Raw genomic sequence first — 23,982 nt, 5'->3', positions numbered from 1 at the left:
GCTGATGATGATGCCGCTGATGAAGATGGGGCTAATGATGATGGCACTGATTATAATGGCACTGATGATGATGGCGCTGCTAATGATGGCACTGATTATGATGGCGCTGATATTGATGGGGCTGATGATGATGGCACTGATTATAATGGCGCTCATTTTGATGGGGCTGATGATGATGGCACTGATTATAATGGCACTGATGATGATGGCGCTGATGATGATGGCACTGATTATGATGGCGCTGATATTGATGGGGCTGATGATGATGGCACTGATTATAATGGCACTGATGATGATGGCGCTGATGATGATGGCACTGATGATGATGGCACTGATTATGATGGCGCTGATATTGATGGGGCTGATGATGATGGCACTGATTATAATGGCACTGATGATGATGGCGCTGATGATGATGGCACTGATGATGATGGCGCTGATTATGATGGCGCTGATGATGATGGCACTGATTATGATGGCGCTGATAATGATGGTGCTGATGATGGTGGCGCCGATGATTATGGTGCCGATGATGATGATGCTGATGATGATTGTTCTGATGATTATGGTGCCGATGATGACGATGCTGATGATGATTGTTCTGATGATGATGGTGCCGATGATGACGATGCTGATGATGATTGTTCTGATGATGATGGTGCAGATGATGACGATGCTGATGATGATTGTTCTGATGATGGTGCCGATGATGACGATGCTGATGATGATTGTTCTGATGATGATGGTGCAGATGATGACGATGCTGATGATGATTGTTCTGATGATGATGGTGCCGATGATGACGATGCTGATGATGATTGTTCTGATGATGATGGTGCCGATGATGACGATGCTGATGATGATGGTGTGCAGGGCAAGCTGCACGATGGGCACCTGATGGGCATCATCCCCCGCATCGTCCAGGACGTCTTCAACTACATCTATTCAATGGATGAGAATCTTGAGTTCCACATCAAGGTACAAAGATAAAGATCCCCCGTGTAACCTTAACCAACTGCTGGGGCAAGTGCTGTTAACGAGCAGCACCTGTGAATGTCGGCACGGCACACGAGGGGGTGGTTGGCCAGCAACCACGCACGCCCGGCCGCCTTTGTCTCCCCAGTGGCGATATTTACACACGGCACCAGCTACTCATTCGAGGCTGAGTCGACCTAGGGGAAGCCCAGGACCGGTTCAGAGAATCGTCACCGGTGGTGGCGGTCGCCGTGAGCGGGAATCGAACTCGGGTCGCCGTGTTCGTAGCGCAAAGCGCGCTAACCGCTGCACCGCCACTCCTCACAAACAACACAGACACGACATGCACGCAGACTACACAGCTGTCAACCCATCACGGTTCACCCCGTATTCTCGTACAGGCAAATCAAGTTTTCAGGTCCACACGGCGTACAGCCGTTTCAACACGGGCAACAAAAATAAGTGTTTGTGTTTCTCCCTTGTGATGATGGGACTTTGTAGGATGAGCGTTGCGATTTATAAGGGGCACGGGGTGACCAATAGGGTCTGAATTGGTCTGTGATAAGGGGGGGCACTGATAAGGGGTTGACAGGCATGAGACTACCCGTGCGTCACTGGGTCGCGTCTCCGTGTGAGCGAGTGGGCGAGCGCATCATTGTCACGTGATCTCTTGCCCCGTATAGGTCTCCTACTTTGAGATCTACATGGACAAGATTCGCGATCTCCTTGACGGTGAGAACATCACGTGGTGTCGTGCTGATGATTGTGGTAGAGCTTTTGCTGATGGTTGTGCCGATCATACTGCTGCTGATGGTGATTGTGGTGCTCGTCGTGCTGATGATTGTGGTGGTGCTTCTGCTGATGATTGTGCCGCTCATACTGCTGCCGATGGTGATTGTGGTGGTCGTCGTGCTGATGATTGCGGTAGTGCTTCTGCAGATGGTTGTGCCGCTCATACTGCTGCTGATGGTGATTGCGGTGGTGGCTACGCTGCTGCACGTGACTGCCTGTAACCCAGCCCTATAGAGGCAGCAGCAGCAGCGAGGGTTTGGTGGATTACCGCGCAGATGGCGTGTGAAACTCACTCCCCGTGGGCGTCGAAGAGGAGGCACTATAGCCCTGGCTCGCCAGGAGAAGGCAGTAGAGCAAAGTGTGGGCGAATCTCCATCTGTCATTATCGAGATTGCTTTTGGGTTAGATCACGTATCTCCATATGTGTAAAGGGCAAAGTTGTGATTATGTGTATCTGTTCAAAATGTTTAGCGTACTTCCCGACATGCAACAAACTGTAAATTTGCCATGTGGGTACTTTCCAGACTTGTACACCATGCAAAAATAAAAACAAATACACTTTTTTTTTTGGGGGGGGGGGGGGCGAGCTCAATAATGTATTTATTTTTTGGGCGAAAAGTGAGCTGTGACGTCAAATCTGTCACGTGACCCACGCACGTGGAAGCGTAACGCATTGTAGTGTAGCGGTTAGCGCGCTGTGTGTGTGTCTGTGTGTGTGTCTGTGTATGTGTCTGTGTGTGTGTCTGTGTATGTGTGTGTGTCTGTGTGTATGTCTGTGTATGTGTCTGTGTGTGTGTCTGTGTGTGTGTGGAAGCGTAACGCATTGTAGTGTAGCGGTTAGCGCTACGCCGCGCGACGAATCTGGCGAGCCGAGTTCGATTCCCGCTCACGGCCACCACCGGTGACGATTATTTCAACCGGTCCTGGGCCTCCCCTAGGTCGACTCAGCCTCAAACGAGCAACTGGTGTGGTGTGTGAACACCGCCACTGGCGAGACAAAGGCGGCCGGCCGTGGTGAATCCCAAGTCCCGGGCGAAGCCGGGTAGTACAGCTAGTAAATATATAAACGTGTTATTCAACCCGCCACTACCCGACACAGCCAATCAGTAAGGTTCGTCACGTGGCCAATTCGCCACTAGCACAGCACCACCGGTTGTGTGTTGGAGAGCAAATCCACAACATTTGCAATCTAAAGTACGACGTTTCGCCAGTAATTACAACTCGCATCATCATTACTATAATTACTGGCAAAACGCCGTACTCAGATCGTAAATGTGGATTTGCTCTCCAACACACAACTGGTTAGTGCTGTACTAGTATACTACACTATACACTACACTATACACTATATACTAGACTATACACTACACTATACACTACACTATACACTATATACTAGACTATACACTAAACTATACACTACACTATACACTACACTATACACTACACTATACACTACACTACTATACACTACACTATACACTACACTGCTATACACTACACTATACACTACACTATACACTACACTACTATACACTACACTGCTATACACTACACTATACACTACACTACTATACACTACACTACTATACACTACACTACTATACACTACACTATACACTACACTATACACTACACTACTATACACTACACTATACACTACACTCTACACTATACACTACACTACTATAAACTACACTATACACTAAACTATACACTACACTATACACTACACTATACACTACACTACTATACACTACACTATACACTACACTACTATACACTACACTATACACTACACTACTATATACTACACTATACACTACACTATACACTACACTATACACTACACTACTATACACTACACTGCTATACACTACACTATACACTACACTACTATACACTACACTATACACTACACTATACACTACACTACTATACACTACACTATACACTACACTATACACTACACTATACACTACACTATACACTACTATACACTACACTATACACTAAACTATACACTACACTATACACTACACTATACACTACACTACTATACACTACACTATACACTACACTACTATACACTACACTACTATACACTACACTATACACTACACTACTATACACTACACTATACACTACACTATACACTACACTATACACTAGTGCTGTACTAGTGACGAATTGGCCACGTTCTGCTTACGTGACAACACCTTACTAGTCGGCTGTGTCGGGTGGTGCAGGAGTTTAACGACGACACATTTATATATTTACGCGATCTAACACAAAATAACCTCTATCATGGATGATATTGGTCGCGAAAGCCTACGAGCACGTGTTCAAATGATCTCTCCATCTGTTCCCCATCGCCCGCAAGGGTTTTCCTCCGGGTGCTCCAGATCGCTGCCACATGTAACGTCTCGTTCATTAGCAATGGGGGGGGGGAGAGGTGAGGGTTGTGTGGAGGCTGGAGAGGAGTGGTAAAGAAGTCGCGGCGAGTGTGTTCATGTGCGTGTGCTGTATGTGTGTGAACAGGTGTGTGCATGAACGTGTGTTGCGTGCGAACGTGCGTGTGTGTGAACGTCTAAGTGTGTGAACGTGCGCGTGTGTGAACGTGTAAAAGTGCGTGAATGTGCGTGTGTGGTGTGTAAACGTGAGTGTGAACACGTGTGTAATAAACGTGCGAGTGTGAACGTGCGTGTGAACATGCAAGTGTGTGAACGTGCGTGTGTGTGAACGTCTAAGTGTGTGAACGTGTAAAAGTGCGTGATTGTGCGTGTGTGGTGTGTCTAAACGTGAGTGTGAGCACGTGTGTAAACGTGCGAGTGTGAACATGCGCCGCGTGTGTGTTTTTCAGTTTCCAAGACGAACCTGTCCGTTCACGAGGACAAGAACCGCGTGCCGTACGTCAAGGTACGGAGCAGCGTTGTGTCACTGTGCTGCTGTGCCGCGGGGTCCGCGAGCGTTGTGACGTTGCAGCCCATCGCAATCCCGCAGAGAGAGTTTCTCTCTCTCACAGCGCTCGTGTCGGGTGTAGCGCTTGGTGCGACGCGGCGATGTGACGATGTGTTCACGTGGTGTGTTGACGCGTCGCCGTGACGATGTGTCGCTGTGTTCACGTGGTGTGTTGACGCGTCGCCGTGGCGATGCGACGCTGTGTTCACGCGGTGTGTTGACGCGTCGCCGTGACGATGTGTCGCTGTGTTCACGTGGTGAGTTGACGTGTCGCCATGGCGATGTGACGCTGTGTTCACGTGGTGTGTTGACGTGTCGCCGTGGCGATGCGACGCTGTGTTCACGTGGTGTGTTGACGCATCGCCGTGGCGATGTGTCGCTGTGTTCACGTGGTGTGTTGACGTGTCGCCGTGGCGATGTGTCGCTGTGTTCACGTGGTGTGTTGATGCGTCGCCATGGCGATGTGACGCTGTGTTCACGTGGTGTGTTGACGTGTCGCCGTGGCGATGCGACGCTGTGTTCACGTGGTGTGTTGACGCGTCACCGTGGCGATGTGATGCTGTGTTCACGTGGTGTGTTGATGCGTGGCCATGGCGATGTGATGCTGTGTTCACATGGTGAGTTGATGCGTCGCCATGGTGATGTGACACTGTTCACGTGGTGTGTTGACGTGTCGCCATGACGATGTGTCGCTGTGTTCACGTGGTGTGTTTGTGCATCTCGTGTCACCCCTTCGATGTGTCTTTGTGTCACCGTGCCACTGTGTTGCTGTGTCACCGTATCACCGTATCTTTGTGTCACCATGTCTTTGTGTCACCGTATCACCGTGTCTTTGTGTCACCGTGTCTTTGTGTCAGCGTGTCTTTGTGTCACCGTGTCTTTGTGTCACCGTGTCTTTGTATCACCGTGTCTTTGTATCACCGTGTCTTTGTGTCACCGTGTCTTTGTGTCACCGTGTCTTTGTGTCACCGTGTCACCGTGTCTTTGTGTCACCGTGTCTTTGTGTCACCGTGTCTGTGTGTCACCGTGTCTTTGTGTCACTTTGTGTCACCGTGTCTTTGTGTCACCGTATCACCATGTCTTTGTGTCACCGTGTATTTGTGTCACCGTATCACCATGTCTTTGTGTCACTGTGTATTTGTGTCACCGTATCACTGTGTCTTTGTGTCACCGTATGTTTGTGTCACCATGTCTTTGTGTCACCGTATCACCGTGTCTTTGTGTCACCGTGTCTTTGTGTCACCGTGTCTTTGTGTCACCGTGTCTTTGTGTCACCGTGCCTTTGTGTCACCGTGTCTTTGTGTCACCGTGTCTTTGTGTCACCGTGTCTTTGTGTCACCGTGTCTTTGTGTCACTGTGTCTTTGTGTCACCGTGTCTTTGTGTCACTGTGTCTTTGTGTCACCGTGTCTTTGTGTCACCGTGTCTTTGTGTCACCGTGTCACCGTGTCTTTGTGTCACCGTGTCTTTGTGTCACCGTGTCTTTGTGTCACGTGTCACTGCGACGACGTCTAGGGCTGCACGGAGCGCTTCGTGTCGAGCCCTGAGGAGGTGATGGACGTCATCGACGAGGGGAAGTCCAACCGGCACGTCGCCGTGACGAGTACGCGACACGCACGCACGCGCACGTACACGCACACGTACACACACACACGCACGTGCACACACGCACGCACGTGCATACACACACGCACGTGCACACACACACACGCGCACACACACACGCGCGCACACACACACACACGTGCACACACACGCACACGTACACACACACACACGTGCACACACACACACGCGCACACACACACACGCACGTGCACACACACGCACGCGCACACACACACGCACGTACACACACACACGTCCCCAGTGTGGCCTTTCTCAAGGCTGTTGAGGGATCCGTGGGTGGCCTCTTGTCTTTGTGCGTGGCGGCAGACATGAACGAGCACAGCTCACGCAGCCACAGCATCTTCCTCATCAACGTCAAGCAGGAGAACGTCGAGACAGAGCAGAAGCTCAGCGGCAAGCTCTACCTCGTCGACCTGGCTGGCAGCGAGAAGGTGAGATGGCGTCGTCGTCGTCGTCATCGCTGTCATCGGCGTCGTCGTCATCATCATTGTCGTCATCGTCGTCATCATGATGCCGCAGACACAACAACAACAAAAACCGCCATGCACAGCTAAGTGCCAGGCTAGGTGCAGGAAGAGGAGGAGGAGGTCACGGGACAGACCCAGGTGCTATGCGTTGACTAACTAAGATGACTGGCTGGTGCTCCTCACTGTGCCAACTCGCTTTATCCGTCCGGCACTCCGCTCATTGTTGTGAGCGTCGCTACTTTGCCCTGACTGCCTCCAACTTGCCAGTAGCAGCGTCCTTCACGAGCATCCTCCATAGAGACCGATCTTAACTCCGCTGGTACCAGTCATTAGCAAGTCCACTCAGCTCCACATCCTCCAGTACCACATCACTCCATCTCTTCTCCAGCCCGTCTCGTGCCCGTTTAGCCCCCTCTATCCAGCCAAACAGAAGCTGCTTGGGCGTGCGGTGGCTGGGCATGCGGGCAACAAGACCCAGCCAGAGGAGCTCACTAACGTAACAGTGGAGATATTTCAAGGATCTTTGAGTTCCACACACAATCCAGTCTGGTTAAACTCAGGATGGACCGTAGGCAGCAGGCCCAACCTGAATGTGTAAAATCGGCGCAGATGTTCCTTTAACAGGGTCCACGTTTCGCAAGCGTAGAGACGGGGAGGGCAATGACCGTGGCCGAGAAGACCCGGAGCTTTGCGTGGAGCGATAGACCAGGTAGCTTAGACACAGCGGTAAGCAGCTGATGTAAGGAAAATGGAGCACGGGAACGCCTCCACTCTCTCCACAACTGCAGGGAGTGGAGGGAGCGGAAAATATTTTAACGACATAGCACACCCGGGCATGAGCTTTGTGGCTTTCTCTTTTGTGTGGGGCTGATGGGTGGAGGCCCCATCTCTTGGTGGCACGCTACCGGGGTGGCGAGCAGCAGCAGCCTCCCGACTCATTCGTAGAGCGGAGCAGCAACGGCATCGCCTCCGGTTGCAGGGGTCGCCGCTCGCTCACGGCGGCACTTGCCCCGGCGGTCTGTTTGAGGCTACGTGGGCGACCTTTGCCTCTGTGCGCTCAGCGCCGTGTGTTGTCCGCGCCAGGTGAGCAAGACGGGAGCGGAGGGAGCCGTCCTGGACGAGGCGAAGAACATCAACAAGTCGCTCTCCTCGCTCGGCAACGTCATCTCGGCCCTCGCCGAGGGCACGGTGAGCTCGGCTCATGCACGGGGTCACTGTCATGGGTCAGGGGTTAGGGATAGAGCTCGGGTTGAGGGTTAGGGATAGAGCTGGGGTCAAGGGTTAGGGATAGAGCTGGTGTCAAGGGTTAGGGATAGAGCTGGGGTCGAGGGTTAGGGATAGAGCTTGGGTTGAGGGTTAGGGAAAGAGCTGGGGTCAAGGGTTAGGGATAGAGCTGGGGTCAAGGGTTAGGGATATCGCTGGGGTCAAGGGTTAGAGCTGGGGTCATGGTCACGGCTAGAGTAAGGGAGGAGTGATATTGCTAAAGTTAGGGTTGGTGCTAAGGTTGTGGCGAGGGTTTTGCTTAGAGTTAAGGGTAGGATCAGGGTCAGGACCGGGTGTTTTAAGATCGTCGGGCGTGGTTGCTGGCCACCCACCCCTCCCTCACACGCCGTGCCGGCCTTCATAGGCGCTCACTAACAGCCACTTGCCCCAACAGTCTGTTGAGGCGACACGATGGGCGGGGGCGGGGGGGGGTGGGGGGATGACGACCGTTGTCTTTGTGTCGTCTTTGTCTGCAGAAGACGCACGTGCCGTACCGGGACAGCAAGATGACGCGCATCCTGCAGGACTCGCTGGGCGGGAACTGCCGCACAACGATAGTCATCTGCTGCTCGCCCTCGGCCTACAACGAGGCCGAGTCCAAGTCCACGCTCATGTTCGGCCAGCGGTGAGGCTGGCTGCTGCGCACGCGCACGCGCACAGAGGCAAAGGTCCCGCCCTGTGTAGCCTTGGCAGACTGTTGGGGCAAGTGGCTGTTAGTGAGAAGCAGCACACGAGGGGGTGGGTGGCCAGCAGCAGCACGCCCCGGCGGCCTTTGCCTCCCCAGCGGCGATGTTTACGCGACACACCGCGCCGGGGAGTCGTTTGAGGCCGAGTCGACCTAGGGGAGGCCCAGGAGCGGTTCATATAATCGTGACCGGTGTTGGTGGCCGTGAGCGGGAATCGAACTCGGGTCGCCGGGTTCGCAGCGCAGCTGTAGCGCCGACCGCTGCACTGCTCACGCAACAAAGACAAAGGTCCCGCACTGTGTAGCCTTCAGCAGACTGCTGTGGCAAGTGCCGTTAGCGAGCAGCACCTATGAAGGCGCGCACACACACACACGCACACACACACACGCACACACACACGCACACACACACACGCACACACACACGCACGCACACACACGCACACACATACACACACACACACACGCACACACAAACACGCACACACACACACGCACGCACACACACACACACACGCACACACACACACGCATACAAAGACAAAGACCCCCCGTATAGCCTTAACAGACTGTAGGGGCAAGTGCTGTTAGCGAGCACCTATGAAGGCCGGCACTGTGGCACACGCGGGGGTGGGTGGCCAGCACCACGCCCGACCGCCTTCGTCTCCCTAGTGGCAATGTTTACACACCGCACCAGGTACTAATTTGAGGCTGAGTCGACCTAGGGGAGGCCCGGGACCGGTTCAGATAATCGTCACTGGTGTTGGCCGTGAGCGGGAATCGAACCCGGGTCGCCAGGTTCATAGCGCAGCGTAGCGCTAACCACTACACTACCGCTCCCCACTGCGAGGGGCGGTACCTGCACACGCGCACGCTCGCGCACAGCGGTGCGCGAGCGTTCGTCTGTGTGCACCACCGTGTGCCGTGTGGGCTGTGTGCGCAGGGCAAAGACCATCAAGAACCAGGTGAGCGTGAACCTGGAGCTCACGGCCGAGGAGTGGAAGAAGAAGTTCGAGAAGGAGAAGGACAAGAACAAGGGGCTCAAGATGGCCGTGACGAGGCTGGAGGCCGAGCTCCTGCGCTGGCGCAACGGTGCGTGACGACGACTCGTGATGACGACTCGTAATGATGACTCGTGATGATGACTCGTGATGACGACTCGTGACGACTCGTGATGACGACTCGTGATGATGACTCGTGATGATGACACGTGATGACTCGTGATGACTCGTGATGATGACTCGTGATGATGACTCGTGATGACTCGTGATGACTCGTGATGACTCGTGATGATGACTCGTGATGATGACTCGTGATGACGACTCGTGACGACTCGTGATGACGACTCGTGATGATGACTCGTGATGATGACTCGTGATGACTCGTGATGACTCGTGATGATGACTCGTGATGATGACTCGTGATGACTCGTGATGACTCGTGATGACTCGTGATGATGACTCGTGATGACTCGTGATGATGACTCGTGATGATGACTCGTGATGATGACTCGTGATGACTCGTGATGATGACGCGTGATGATGACTCGTGACGAATCGTGATGATTTGTAATGACTCGTAACTGCACGTGACGATGCCGCTCCTCTCCCCGCGACCTCTCCCCACGACCTCTCCCCACGACCTCTCCCCACGACCTCTCCCCACGACCTCACCCCGCGACCTCACCCCGCGACCTCTCCCCACAACCTCACCCCGCGACCTCTCCCCACGACCCCTCCCCGTGACCCCTCCCCGTGACCTCTCCCCGTGACCTCTCCCCATGACCCGTCTCCTCTACCCCTCCCCGCAGGCGAGTCGGTGCCCGAGAGCGAGCAGCTGGACGCCAAGGAGCGCCGCAGCCTGGAGGCCATGACGGTGGACAACGCGCCGGCATCCGGGGGCGGCGGGGGCGGCGGCGGCGCCGACACCCCCACCGCGCCGGCGGTCCCGGCGACGCGCATCGGCGACGCCGAGCGGATCAAGTACGACGACGACATCCGCCACCTCTACAAGCAGCTCGATGACAAGGTGAGGGGTGGGGGGGGGGCGGTGGGCGGGGGGTTGGTGGAGCACGCGACGGGGGGGGGGGCGGTGGTTGGACACAGGTCGGGGGGCACGGGAACACGCGGGGACGCACGTGGGAACGAGGCCACGCCCACGCTGGAATGACGTCACGCCCACGCTGGAATGACATCACACCCACGCTGGACTGACGTCACGCCCACGCTGGAATGACGTCACACCCACGCTGGACTGACGTCACGCCCACGCTGGAATGACGTCACACCCACGCTGGACTGACGTCACGCCCACGCTGGAATGACGTCACGCCCACGCTGGAATGACGTCACGCCCACGCTGGAATGACGTCACGGCCACGCTGGAATGACGTCACGCCCACGCTGGACCGACGTCACGCCCACGCTGGAATGCCGTCACGCCCACGCTGGAATGACGTCACGCCACGCTGGAATGACGTCACGCCCACGCTGGAATGACGTCACGCCCACGCTGGAATGACGTCACGCCCACGCTGGAATGACATCACGGCCACGCTGGAATGACGTCACGCCCACGCTGGACCGACGTCACGCCCACGCTGGAATGCCGTCACGCCCACGCTGGAATGACGTCACGCCCACGCTGGAATGACGTCACGCCCACGCTGGAATGACGTCACGCATGCGGGAATGACATCACCGGTGAAAAGTTTTGTTTATATGATTATGTTTATTATCATCATCATATCTCGTTATTTATTTACTCATACTACAAGAGCCCAGTACAGAGCACGAGTGACGGGGAGTCGTCGCGGGGTCTTTAACATCACCATCATTGACGATAACAATGACGGTGATGATGATGACGACGACGACGATGATGATGATGACGATGATGATGATGTCGCTGCCCACTCTGCTCAGGATGATGAGATCAACCAGCAGAGCCAGCTGGCCGAGAAACTCAAGCAGCAGATGCTGGATCAGGAGGAGGTGAGCGCCATGTGGACACCAGTGGCGATGGTGTCGTCGATGACAGTGATGGTGACGATGCTGACGATGGTGATGATTATGGTGATGACGATGTTCATGATGGGGATGATGATAGTAATGACAATGGTAATGATGACGATGGTGATTTGATGGTGACGATGGCGATGACGACGGTGTCGATAATGGTGATCATGGTGGTGATGATGACGATGGTGATGACGATACTGGTGATGATGGTGATTGTGAAGGTAATGATGGGGATGATGATGACGATGGTCATGATGATGACGATGGTGATGATGGGGATGATGATAGTGATGATAATGGTGATGATGATGGTGATGATGCTGACGATGGTGATGATGGTGATGGTGATGACGATGCTGATGACGACGGCGATGACGATGGCGATGATGGTGGCGATGACGACGGCGATGACGGTGGCGATGTTGTCTGGGCCGCGTCTCAGCTGATCGCGTCGACGCGCCGCGACCACGAGGGCGTCCAGGAGGAGCTCTCCCGGCTGCAGGCCGAGAACGAGGCGGCCAAGGAGGAGGTGAAGGAGGTGCTGCAGGCGCTCGAGGAGCTCGCCGTCAACTACGACCAAAAGTCGCAGGAGGCTGAGGACCGCGGCCGCGACTACGCGGCGCTCAGCGAGGAGCTCGCCCAGAAGATCGTGCGTCGACGACGATGACGACGATGATAATGACGACGACTATGATGAGGACGATGATGATGATGATGACCATGTTGATGACGACAATGATGATGATGACAATGTTTATGATAATGTTGATGACGATGATAACGATGATGACGATGATGACGACGACGATAATGACGACGACGACTATGATGAGGACGATGATGATGACCATGTTGATGACGACAATGATGATGATGACAATGTTTATGATAATGTTGATGACGATGACAACGATGATGACGACAATGATGACGATGATGAAGACGTGATGAGGACGATGATGATGATGATGACCATGTTGATGACGACAATGATGATGATGACAATGTTTATGATAATGTTGATGACGATGACAACGATGATGACGATGATGATGACGACAATGATGACGATGATGAAGACGTGATGACGACGATGATGATGATGACGATGATGACGTGATGACAATGACGATGTTGATGATGATGACAATGTTTAATGACAATGACGACGAAGATGACGATGATAACGATGATGATGATGATGACACGATTGATGCTAATGACAATGACGTGACGACACGATGTTATGCGATCAGATGACGTGATGATGATGACGATGATGACGACGGCGATGATGATGTTGACGACGGTGATGATGACGGTGATGACGACGGTGTGCGCAGAGCTCCCTGGCGGCAAGCGAGGCCGAGGTGCAGCGGCTCCAGGAGACAAGCAGTCACCACAAGAAGCGCGTCACCGAGATGCTGTCGTCGCTGCTCAAGGACCTGGGGGAGATCGGCACGGCCGTGGGCAACAGCGACATCAAGGTCCACGCCCCCCTCCTCACCCCTCCCTCCTCACCCCTCACCCCTCCCTCCTCACCCCCCTCCCTCCCCACTCCTCCCTCCTCACCCCCCTCCCTCCCCACTCCTCCCTCCTCACCCTCCCTCCTCACCCTCCCTCCTCACCCCTCACCCCTCCCTCCTCACCCCCCCTCCCTCCTCACCTTTCCCTCCTCACCCCCCCTCCCTCCCCACTCCTCCCTCCTCACCCTCCCTCCTCACCCCCCCCCCCTCCTCACCACACCCTCTTCACCCCTCCCTCCTCACCCCTCCCTCCACGCCCCCCTCCTCACCCCTCCCTCCTCACCCCTCCCTCCTCACCCCCCTCCCTCCTCACCTTTCCCTCCTCACCCCCCCTCCCTCCCCACTCCTCCCTCCTCACCCTCCCTCCTCACCCCCCCTCTTCACCCCACCCTCTTCACCCCTCCCTCCTCACCCCTCCCTCCTCACCTCCCTCCTCACCCCTCCCTCTTCACCCCTCCCTCCTCACCCCTCCCTCCTCACCCCCCCTCCTCACCCCTCCCTCCTCACCTCCCTCCTCACCCCTCCCTCCTCACCTCCCTCCTCACCTCCCTCCTCACCTCCCTCCTCACCCCCCCTCCTCACCCCTCCCTCCTCACCCCTCCCTCCTCACCCCACCCCCCTCCTCACCTCCCTCTTACCTTGCCATTCCCTCTCCTCATCTTCATCGCCTCCTCTTATTCTGTCCGACTCTGCCTCACCCCTCCTCCTGCCCTCCTGTTGCCCTCCGCGCATCCTCCTGCCTCCGTGTAAGCGGGGGAACACGCGTGTTCGCTTGAGCACGCGTGTTCCGTGTTGGCGTGCTCCGTGTTGGTGTGTTCCATGTTGGCGTGTTCCATGTTGGCGTGTTCTGTGTTGGCGTGTTCCATGTTGACGTGTTCCGTGTTGGCGTGTTCCATGTTGGCGTGTTGCATGTTGGCGTGTTCCATGTTGGCGTGTTGCATGTTGGTGTGTTCCATGTTGGCGTGCTCCATGTTGGCGTGTTCCATGTTGGCGTGTTCCATGTTGGCGTGTTCCATGTTGGCGTGTTCCGTGTTGGCGTGTTCCATGTTGGCGTGTTCTGTGTTGGCGTGTTCCATGTTGGCGTGCTCCGTGTTGGCGTGTTCCATGTTGGCGTGTTCTGTGTTGGCGTGTTCCATGTTGGCGTGCTCCGTGTTGGCGTGTTCCATGTTGGCGTGTTCTGTGTTGGCGTGTTCCATGTTGGCGTGTTCTGTGTTGACGTGTTCCATGTTGGCGTGTTCTGTGTTGGCGTGTTCCGCGTTGGCGTGTTCTGTTTTGGCGTGTTCTGTGTTGGCGTGTTCCATGTTGGCGTGCTCCGTGTTGACGTGTTCCATGTTGGCGTGTTCCATGTTGGCGTGCTCCGCGTTGGCGTGTTCCATGTTGGCGTGCTCCGTGTTGACGTGTTCCATGTTGGCGTGTTCTGTGTTGGTGTGTTCTGTGTTGGCGTGTTCCATGTTGGCGTGTTCTGTGTTGACGTGTTCCGTGTTGGCGTGTTCCATGTTGGCGTGTTCCATGTTGGCGTATTCCGTGTTGGCGTGTTCCATGTTGGCGTGTTCTGTGTTGACGTGTTCCGTGTTGGCGTGTTCTGTGTTGGCGTGTTCTGTGTTGGCGTGTTCCGTGTTGGCGTGCTCCGTGTTGGCGTGTTCCGTGTTGGCGTGTTCCGTGTTGGCGTGTTCCGTGTTGGCGTGTTCCGTGTTGGTGTGTTCCGTGTTGGCGTGCTCCGTGTTGGCGTGTTCCGTGTTGGCGTGTTCTGTGTTGGCGTGTTCCGTGTTGGCGTGTTCCGCGTTGGCGTGCTCCTTGTTGGCGTGTTCCGTGTTGGCGTGTTCCGTGTTGGCGTGTTCTGTGTTGGCGTGTTGTTCCATGTTGGCGTGTTCCGTGTTGGCGTGCTCCGCGTCGGCGTGCGCGCCCCCGGCGGTGTTGCCGGTCCCCGGCGTCCCCGGCGTTAACCGCCGCCCGCGTCGCCTTCGCTCCGCAGGCGGCGGACGCGAGCGGCATGATCGAGGAGGAGTTCACGGTGGCGCGCCTCTACGTGAGCAAGATGAAGTCGGAGGTGAAGTCTCTGGTGAAGCGCAGCCGCCAGCTGGAGGCCACGCAGGGCGAGTGCAGCCGCAAGGCCGAGGCGTCCGAGCGCGAACTCGCCGCCTGCCAGCTGCTCATCTCGCAGGTGCCGCGCCCGCACCACCGCCGTCACCGCCGCCGCCGCCAGCCGTCGTCATCCAATCCCTGCACACAATTGGACCGAACCCTTCACCGCGCCTGTACCCCCCTCCCTCCCCCCTCTGCCCCCCGCAGCACGAGGCGAAGATCCGCTCGCTCAGCGAGTACATGCAGAGCGTGGAGCTGAAGAAGCGGCAGCTGGAGGACGCCTACGACACGCTCAGCGAGGAGCTCGCTCAGCTGCGTGCTCAGGGTCGGTCCGCCACGCCCGTCGCCGCGGAGACCAGTCGCTGCAATGCATTGTTGTCCTTCCCGCGCACCTCCGATTAGCGCGGTTGGCCGCGTACGGTGCGAAAGAAGTTCCACATTACGTGCGTTAAGTCACGTCCGAAATGGAGCCTGGTTTGCCGTGGCACCTGGTTGATGTGATGCCGGTTGCCATGGCACCTGGTTGCCGTGGCATTGTATTGTCATGACGACTGGTCACCGCAATGCCCTGCTGTTAATGACACGTATGTTGAACTTCTTTTGCACTGTACGTAGCCTTAAAGCCTTGTTGCCATAGCAACCTGTTACCTTGGTAACCAACTGCCAAATTGGCTCATTGCCATGGCAGCAAGTTGCTGTCATGCCTTGTCACCATGGGCCACAGTTCCCATTCTGCTTGGTTGCCATGGTTTCTTTGTGGCAACGACACCTTGGTTCCACCACACCCGGTTACCGTGACACCTCGTTGCCACGAGGCCCCGCACTGCTGTGACACACGGTCACTGTGACGATCACGTTCCCATGACACCAGTTGCCATGACCACCAGTAGCCATGACGTCATGTTTCTATGACTACTGGTTGACATGGCTTCCAGTCGCCATGGTGTCTCGTTACCAGGAGGCTACCATATGCCTTGTCATCGTGTTCTGATGATGGTTTTAATCACACCCTCTTCTCCCTCCTCCTCACCCTCCTCTTCACCCTCCTCCTCACCCTCCTCCTGACCCTCCTCCTCTCCCTCCTCCTCTCCCTCCTCCTCTCCCTCCTCCTCACCCTCCTCCTCACCTTCCTCCTCACCCTCCTCACCCTCCTCACCCTCCTCCTCACCCTCCTCCTCACCCTCCTCCTCACCCTCCTCACCCTCCTCCTCACCCTCCTCCTCACCCTCCTCCTCACCCTCCTTCTCACTCTCCTCTTCACCCTCCTCCTCACCCTCCTCACCCTCCTCCTCACCCTCCTCTTCACCCTCCTCCTCACCCTCCTCCTCTCCCTCCTCCTCACCCTCCTCCTCTCCCTCCTCCTCACCCTCACCCTTCTCACCCTCCTCACCCTCCTCCTCACCCTCCTCCTCACCCTCCTCCTCTCCCTCCTCCTCACCCTCCTCTCCCTCCTCCTCACCCTCCTCCTCACCCTCCTCCTCGTCCTCCTCACCCTCACCCTCCTCACCCTCCTCCTCGTCCTCCTCACCCTCACCCTCCTCACCCTCCTCCTCACCCTCCTCCTCACCCTCCTCCTCGTCCTCCTCACCCTCCTCCTCGTCCTCCTCACCCTCCTCCTCCCCCTCCTCGTCGTCACAGAGAAAATGCACGAAGTCTCGTTCAAGGACAAGGAGAAGGAGCATCTGGACAAACTGCAGGATGCTCATGAGATGAAGGTGGACCCCCCCCCTAGGTCGACTCAGCCTTAAACGAGCACCTGGTGCTGTGTGTAATCATCAGCACTGGGGAGACAAAGGCGGCCGGGCGTGGTGCTGGCCACCCACCCCCTCGTGTGCCGTGTCGGCCTTCACAGGTGCTCGCTGACAGCACTTGCCCCAGCAGTTGGTTAAGGTTACACGGGGGATCTTTGTCTTTGTGCCTTGATGTGGAACTCGAGATGCTCATCCATTGAGTAGATGCAGCTTGCCCTGCACACAATCATCATCAGCACCATCATCATCAGTGCCATCATCATTAGCTACATCTTCATCAGCGGCATCATCATCAGTATCATCATCAGCACCGTCATCATCAGTACCATCATCATCAGCGCCATCATCCGCACCATCATCAGTGCCACCATCATCAGCGCCATCATCATTAGTACCATCATCATCAGCACCATCATCAGCGCCATTATCATCAACGCTGTCATCATCAGGACCATCGTCACCAGCGCCATCATCAGTGCCATCATCATCAGCAACATCATCGGCACCATCATCATTGGCGCCATCATCATCGGCACCATCATCAGCGCCATCATCATCGGCGCCATCATCAGCACCATCAGCGCCATCATCCTCAGCACCATCATCGGCACCATCATGAGCACCATCGAGGGATCGTTGTCTTTGCTTCCGGCAGAACGCCCTGGAGCAGCAGATGATGGAACACCGCGAGAGCCACCACAAGCAGCTGTCTCGCCTGCGTGACGAAATCGACGAGAAGCAGAAGATCGTGGACGGACTCAAGGAGTGAGTGCTCGCACGCGTGTGCGTGAGTACGCACGTGCGTGTGTGTGAGTACACACGTGCGTTTGTACGAACGTGTGTGTATCTGTAGAGTGTGTGTGTATCTGTAGAGTGTGTGTACATGCGTCTGTGTGAGTACGCACGTGCGCGTGTGCGTGAGTACACACGTACGTTTGTACGAACGTGTGTGTATCTGTAGAGTGTGTGCACATGCGTGTGTGTGAGTACGCACGTGTGTTCATGTGTGTGCACCTGTGCGTGTGTGTGCATGTGTGTGTGCGCACGTAGCGGTTAGTGTAGTGGTTGGCGCGCTGCACCACGAACCCAGACCTTCCGAGTTCGATTCCCGCTCACGGCCAACACCAGTGACAATCAGCTGAGCCGGTCCTGGGCCTCACCTAGGTCTACTCAGCCTCTGAGTACACGAGGCAGTGTGTACGAGTTAGCACTGGGGAGACAAAGGCGGCCGGGCGTGGTGTTGGCCACCCACCCCCTCGTTTTACGTGCCGGCCTTCATAGGTGCTCCCGTTGTGTCCTACGGTGTGTGACCCTGTGTGAGTCACACGGTGGCTATGAGATGTTGACTACCTCGCCTGGTATGCAGAAGGTCGTGGGTTCGATCCCGACCCTAATGACACCTGCTGCTGCTGCTGTATATTTGGAGTTTGCGTGTCTCTCTCTCTCATCATCATCACGGTGGCTAGGAGATGTTAACTACCTCGCCTGGTTTACAGGAGGTCGTGGGTTCGATCCCAACACTGATGATACCTGCTGCTGCTGCTGTATATTTGGAGTTTGCGTGTCTCTCTCGCTTACTCCCCGTGGTCGCGTGGAGTTTTCTCCGGGTCTTCCACATTGAGAATAAACATCACACGTTTAGATTATTTGGCAGCTGCTTATACATGTCCACACGGTGATGGTGGGTGATGAGTCACTTTGTTGAGCCGTCATTTGTGAGAGCGTGTGTGTCGAGCGACGCCGTGTCACCCTGTGTGTGTGTAGCGACGTCATTGTGTCACCCTGTGTGTGTGTAGTGACGTCGTTGTGTCACCCTGTGTGTGTGTAGCGACGTCGTTGTGTCACCCTGTGTGTGTGTGTCGAGCGACGCCGTGTCACCCTGTGTGTGTGTAGCGACGTCGTTGTGTCACCCTGTGTGTGTGTAGCGACGTCGTTGTGTCACCCTGTGTGTGTGTAGTGACGTCGTGTCACCCTGTGTGTGTGTAGCGACGTCGTTGTGTCACCCTGTGTGTGTGTAGCGACGTCGTTGTGTCACCCTGTGTGTGTGTAGCGACGTCGTTGTGTCACCCTGTGTGTGTGTAACGACGTCGTTGTGTCACCCTGTGTGTGTGTAGTGACGTCATTGTGTCACCCTGTGTGTGTGTAGCGACGTCGTTGTGTCACCCTGTGTGTGTGTGGTGACGTTGTGTCACCCTGTGTGTGTGTGTCGAGCGACGCCGTGTCACCCTGTGTGTGTGTAGCGACGTCGTTGTGTCACCCTGTGTGTGTGTAGCGACGTCATTGTGTCACCCTGTGTGTGTGTGTAGTGACGTCGTTGTGTCACCCCGAGTGTGTGTGTGTCAAGCGACGACGTTGTGTCACCCTGTGTGTGTGTGTAGTGACGTCGTTGTGTCACCCTGTGTGTGTGTGTAGCGACGTCGTTGTGTCACCCTGTGTGTGTGTGTAGTGACGTCGTTGTGTCACCCTGTGTGTGTGTGTAGCGACGTTGTGTCACCCTGTGTGTGTGTAGCGACGTCGTTGTGTCACCCTGTGTGTGTGTAGCGACGTTGTGTCACCCTGTGTGTGTGTAGCGACGTCGTTGTGTCACCCTGTGTGTGTGTGGTGACGTTGTGTCACCCTGTGTGTGTGTAGTGATGTCGTTGTGTCACCCTGTGTGTGTGTAGTGACGTCGTTGTGTCACCCTGTGTGTGGGTAGCGACGTCGTTGTGTCACCCTGTGTGTGTGTGTAGCGATGTCGTTGTGTCACCCTGTGTGTGTGTGTAGCGACGTCATTGTGTCACCCTGTGTGTGTGTAGTGACGTCGTTGTGTCACCCTGTGTGTGTAGTGACGTCATTGTGTCACCCTGTGTGTGTGTGTAGCGATGTCGTTGTGTCACCCTGTGTGTGTGTGTAGCGATGTCGTTGTGTCACCCTGTGTGTGTGTAGTGACGTCGTTGTGTTACCCTGTGTGTGTGTAGTGACGACGTTGTGTCACCCTGTGTGTGTGTAGCGATGTCGTTGTGTCACCCTGTGTGTGTAGCGACGTCGTTGTGTCACCCTGTGTGTGTGTAGTGACGTCGTTGTGTCACCCTGTGTGTGTGTAGCGACGTCGTTGTGTCACCCTGTGTGTGTGTGTAGTGACGTCGTTGTGTCACCCTGTGTGTGTGTGTAGTGACGTCATTGTGTCACCCTGTGTGTGTGTGTGTCAAGCGACGACGTTGTGTCACCCTGTGTGTGTGTAGCGATGTCGTTGTGTCACCCTGTGTGTGTGTAGCGACGTCGTTGTGTCACCCTGTGTGTGTGTGGTGACGTTGTGTCACCCTGTGTGTGTGTGGTGACGTTGTGTCACCCTGTGTGTGTGTGTAGCGACGTCGTTGTGTCACCCTGTGTGTGTGTAGTGACGTCGTTGTGTCACCCTGTGTGTGTGTAGTGACGACGTTGTGTCACCCTGTGTGTGTGTAGCGATGTCGTTGTGTCACCCTGTGTGTGTGTAGCGATGTCGTTGTGTCACCCTGTGTGTGTGTGTAGCGATGTCGTTGTGTCACCCTGTGTGTGTGTAGTGACGTCGTTGTGTCACCCTGTGTGTGTGTAGTGACGACGTTGTGTCACCCTGTGTGTGTGTAGCGATGTCGTTGTGTCACCCTGTGTGTGTGTAGCGATGTCGTTGTGTCACCCTGTGTGTGTGTGTAGCGATGTCGTTGTGTCACCCTGTGTGTGTGTAGTGACGTCGTTGTGTCACCCTGTGTGTGTGTAGCGACGTCGTTGTGTCACCCTGTGTGTGTGTGTAGCGACGACGTTGTGTCACCCTGTGTGTGTGTAGCGATGTCGTTGTGTCACCCTGTGTGTGTGTAGCGACGTCGTTGTGTCACCCTGTGTGTGTGTAGTGACGTCGTTGTGTCACCCTGTGTGTGTGTAGCGACGTCGTTGTGTCACCCTGTGTGTGTGTGTAGTGACGTCGTTGTGTCACCCTGTGTGTGTGTAGCGACGTCGTTGTGTCACCCTGTGTGTGTGTGTAGTGACGTCGTTGTGTCACCCTGTGTGTGTGTGTAGTGACGTCATTGTGTCACCCTGTGTGTGTGTGTGTGTCAAGCGACGACGTTGTGTCACCCCGCGTCGTGTTGCGTCGCGTGCGCAGCCTCAACCAGAAGCTGCAGCTGGAGCAGGAGCGGCTCCGCTCCGACTACGAGAAGCTAAAAAGTGAGGAACAGGAGAAAAGTCGGAGACTCCATGAGCTCACGTACGTGCCTGCCTTCCGCCTCGCCCCGCCATGCAGCACCGCTACCCGCCACCCGCCACCCAACACTCACCACTTGCCACCCAATACTCACCACCTGCCACACAACACTCACCACCTGTCACCCAATACTCACCACCTGCCACCCCACACTCACCACCTGCCACCCAATACTCACCACCTGCCACCCCACACTCACCACCTGCCACCCAATACTCACCACCTGCCACCCCACACTCACCACCTGCCACCCCACACTCACCACCTGCCACTCAACACTCACCACCTGCAACTCAACATTCACCACCTGTCACCCAACACTCACCACCTGCTACTCAACACTCACCACCTGCCACCCCACACTCACCACCTGCCACCCCACACTCACCACCTGTCACCCAACACTCACCACCTGCAACTCAACACTCACCACTTGCCACCCAATACTCACCACCTGCCACACAACACTCACCACCTGTCACCCAACACTCACCACCTGCCACTCAACACTCACCACCTGCCACCCAACACTCACCACTTGCCACCCAATACTCACCACCTGCCACTCAATACTCACTACCTGCCACACAACACTCACCACCTGCCACCCATTACTCACCACCTGCCACTCAACACTCACCACCTGCTACTCAATACTCACCACCTGCCACCCAACACTCACCACCTGCCACTCAATACTCACTACCTGCCACACAACACTCACCACCTGCCACCCATTACTCACCACCTGCCACTCAACACTCACCACCTGCCACCCAATACTCACCACTTGCCACCCAATACTCACCACCTGCCACTCAATACTCACTACCTGCCACACAACACTCACCACCTGCCACCCATTACTCACCACCTGCCACTCAACACTCACCACCTGCTACTCAATACTCACCACCTGCCACCCATTACTCACCACCTGCCACTCAACACTCACCACCTGCTACTCAACACTCACCACCTGCCACCCAATACTCACCACCTGCCACCCATTACTCACCACCTGCCACCCATTACTCACCACCTGCCACTCAACACTCACCACCTGCCACCCAATACCCACCACCTGCCACCCAACACTCACCACCTGCTACTCAACACTCACCACCTGCTACTCAACACTCACCACCTGCCACCCAATACCCACCACCTGCCACCCAATACTCACCACCTGCCACTCAACACTCACCACCTGCCACTCAACACTCACCACCTGCTACTCAACACTCACCACTTGCCACCCAATACTCACCACCTGCCACCCAACACTCACCACCCACCACCCAACACTCACCACCTGCCACTCAACACTCACCATCTGCAGGCTGGCATCACGACACCACAGGGTGATTGCTGACCAATGTGACCACCGGTCCTCCGGTCCTCTCCATCGATTCGGAGCGATCCTCACGCTGGCTACAGATGCCGTTGGCACAAGGATCGATCCCTCCCAAATTGAGATGCAAATTGCATGCAAACGATTTTCAAAATTGACCTGATAGCTCTAATGCAGGGGTGGGGAACCTTTTCTCTGCCAAGGGCCATTTGGATATTTATATAACATAATTCGCGGGCCATACTAAATTATCAACTTAAAAATTAGCCTGCTATATTTGGTCAAACATTTAATTAACTCGCCCCTAATGCGATGGGCTGGAACTGATTCTCTTTGGCGAGGCGTGGTGATGATGTTAGCCGGTATTGACGATGTTGCTGCTACTCGCAACTGCTTTTTCCAGGTTTGCTCCTAGATTTATTGAATTTCGAGTCCCGCCTGCGGTTGCCTTGGCAGGGCCAGAGACCCAATGATTCTGCGGGCCCTAAACGGCTTCGTGGGCCGGACGTTTCCCCACCCCTGGTCTAATGGAACGAGCTAGACAGAACGAACAGCGTGTGTGCGTTGAACTTCTTTCGCACCGTACGTAGCCCAACGGTGCGGGGGTGGAAGGTCAGCAAACTAACCGACACACACAAAAAAGCAGTTCTAAAGAAATTCGTTTTCAATTTAGATTTGAAAGTGGATTGCTCTCCACTGGCTCCCTAATCTCGGAAGGAAGGGCGCTCCGCACGATACAAATGCGGACAGACAACACAAACGAGACGGACGACACAAACGAGGCGATGCGAACAAAACGAGATTATAAAAACAATTATAATATATTTCTCAGTTATCTCGCGATGGGAGGTCCCGCGGTGGGTCACATGCTCAACTCACAACCAACAAGCTTCCACATTGCATGGCAAAGCGTGGCATGGCATGGTGAATGAGGTGGCGCATCGCATGTTACGGCGCATCGCATGTTACGGCGGTACTATGACATGTTGTGGCTCAGTCCGTGCTGGGCTAGGCACACTTTCCAACTCTACCGATTTCCACTGCTCCACCAGTGGTTATCTGCTCCACCGTCACCTGGTGGAGCAGTGGTAACGGTGGAGTAGTGAAATCGGCTCGCGTGATTTCGCGGGACCGCGCGAGGTGGCGGTGGCCTGGGGGGGGGCTTCATCCAGCAGTGGATTGACCATGGCTGACGAAGCCGATGTTCAGCTTTGAATGTCGGGATGCGGTTTAAATAATAACAATCCTTTAAAATAAGTAAAAGTG

General features: G+C 55.2%; 1 protein-coding gene across 3 annotated transcripts in view; it reads left to right on the top strand.

The window, feature by feature from the left end:
• LOC116954782 (kinesin heavy chain-like) overlaps positions 1-23,982 on the top strand; it is a 62,534-nt gene that overhangs the window by 26,705 nt on the left and 11,847 nt on the right. For all 3 annotated transcript variants that reach the window (XM_076052542.1, XM_076052541.1, XM_076052540.1), the window contains exons 4-20: positions 874-978; positions 1,659-1,707; positions 4,631-4,686; positions 6,242-6,329; positions 6,662-6,786; positions 7,906-8,010; positions 8,562-8,710; positions 9,714-9,862; positions 10,581-10,798; positions 11,695-11,763; positions 12,233-12,439; positions 13,134-13,277; positions 15,289-15,477; positions 15,606-15,723; positions 17,037-17,113; positions 17,805-17,914; positions 21,264-21,365. In XM_076052542.1, the coding sequence (XP_075908657.1) occupies positions 874-978; positions 1,659-1,707; positions 4,631-4,686; positions 6,242-6,329; positions 6,662-6,786; positions 7,906-8,010; positions 8,562-8,710; positions 9,714-9,862; positions 10,581-10,798; positions 11,695-11,763; positions 12,233-12,439; positions 13,134-13,277; positions 15,289-15,477; positions 15,606-15,723; positions 17,037-17,113; positions 17,805-17,914; positions 21,264-21,365 (2,060 nt within the window). The remainder of the gene's footprint in view (positions 1-873; positions 979-1,658; positions 1,708-4,630; positions 4,687-6,241; positions 6,330-6,661; positions 6,787-7,905; positions 8,011-8,561; positions 8,711-9,713; positions 9,863-10,580; positions 10,799-11,694; positions 11,764-12,232; positions 12,440-13,133; positions 13,278-15,288; positions 15,478-15,605; positions 15,724-17,036; positions 17,114-17,804; positions 17,915-21,263; positions 21,366-23,982) is intronic.

This window comes from Petromyzon marinus, chromosome 56, assembly GCF_048934315.1.
Source record: "Petromyzon marinus isolate PM22_M1 ecotype Great Lakes invasive population chromosome 56, UKy_Petmar_22M1.pri1.0, whole genome shotgun sequence".
NCBI classification, from domain to species: Eukaryota; Metazoa; Chordata; class Hyperoartia; order Petromyzontiformes; family Petromyzontidae; genus Petromyzon; species Petromyzon marinus.
The sequence above is the reverse complement of the archived record's forward strand: the minus strand, read 5'-3'. Positions and strand labels throughout refer to the sequence as shown.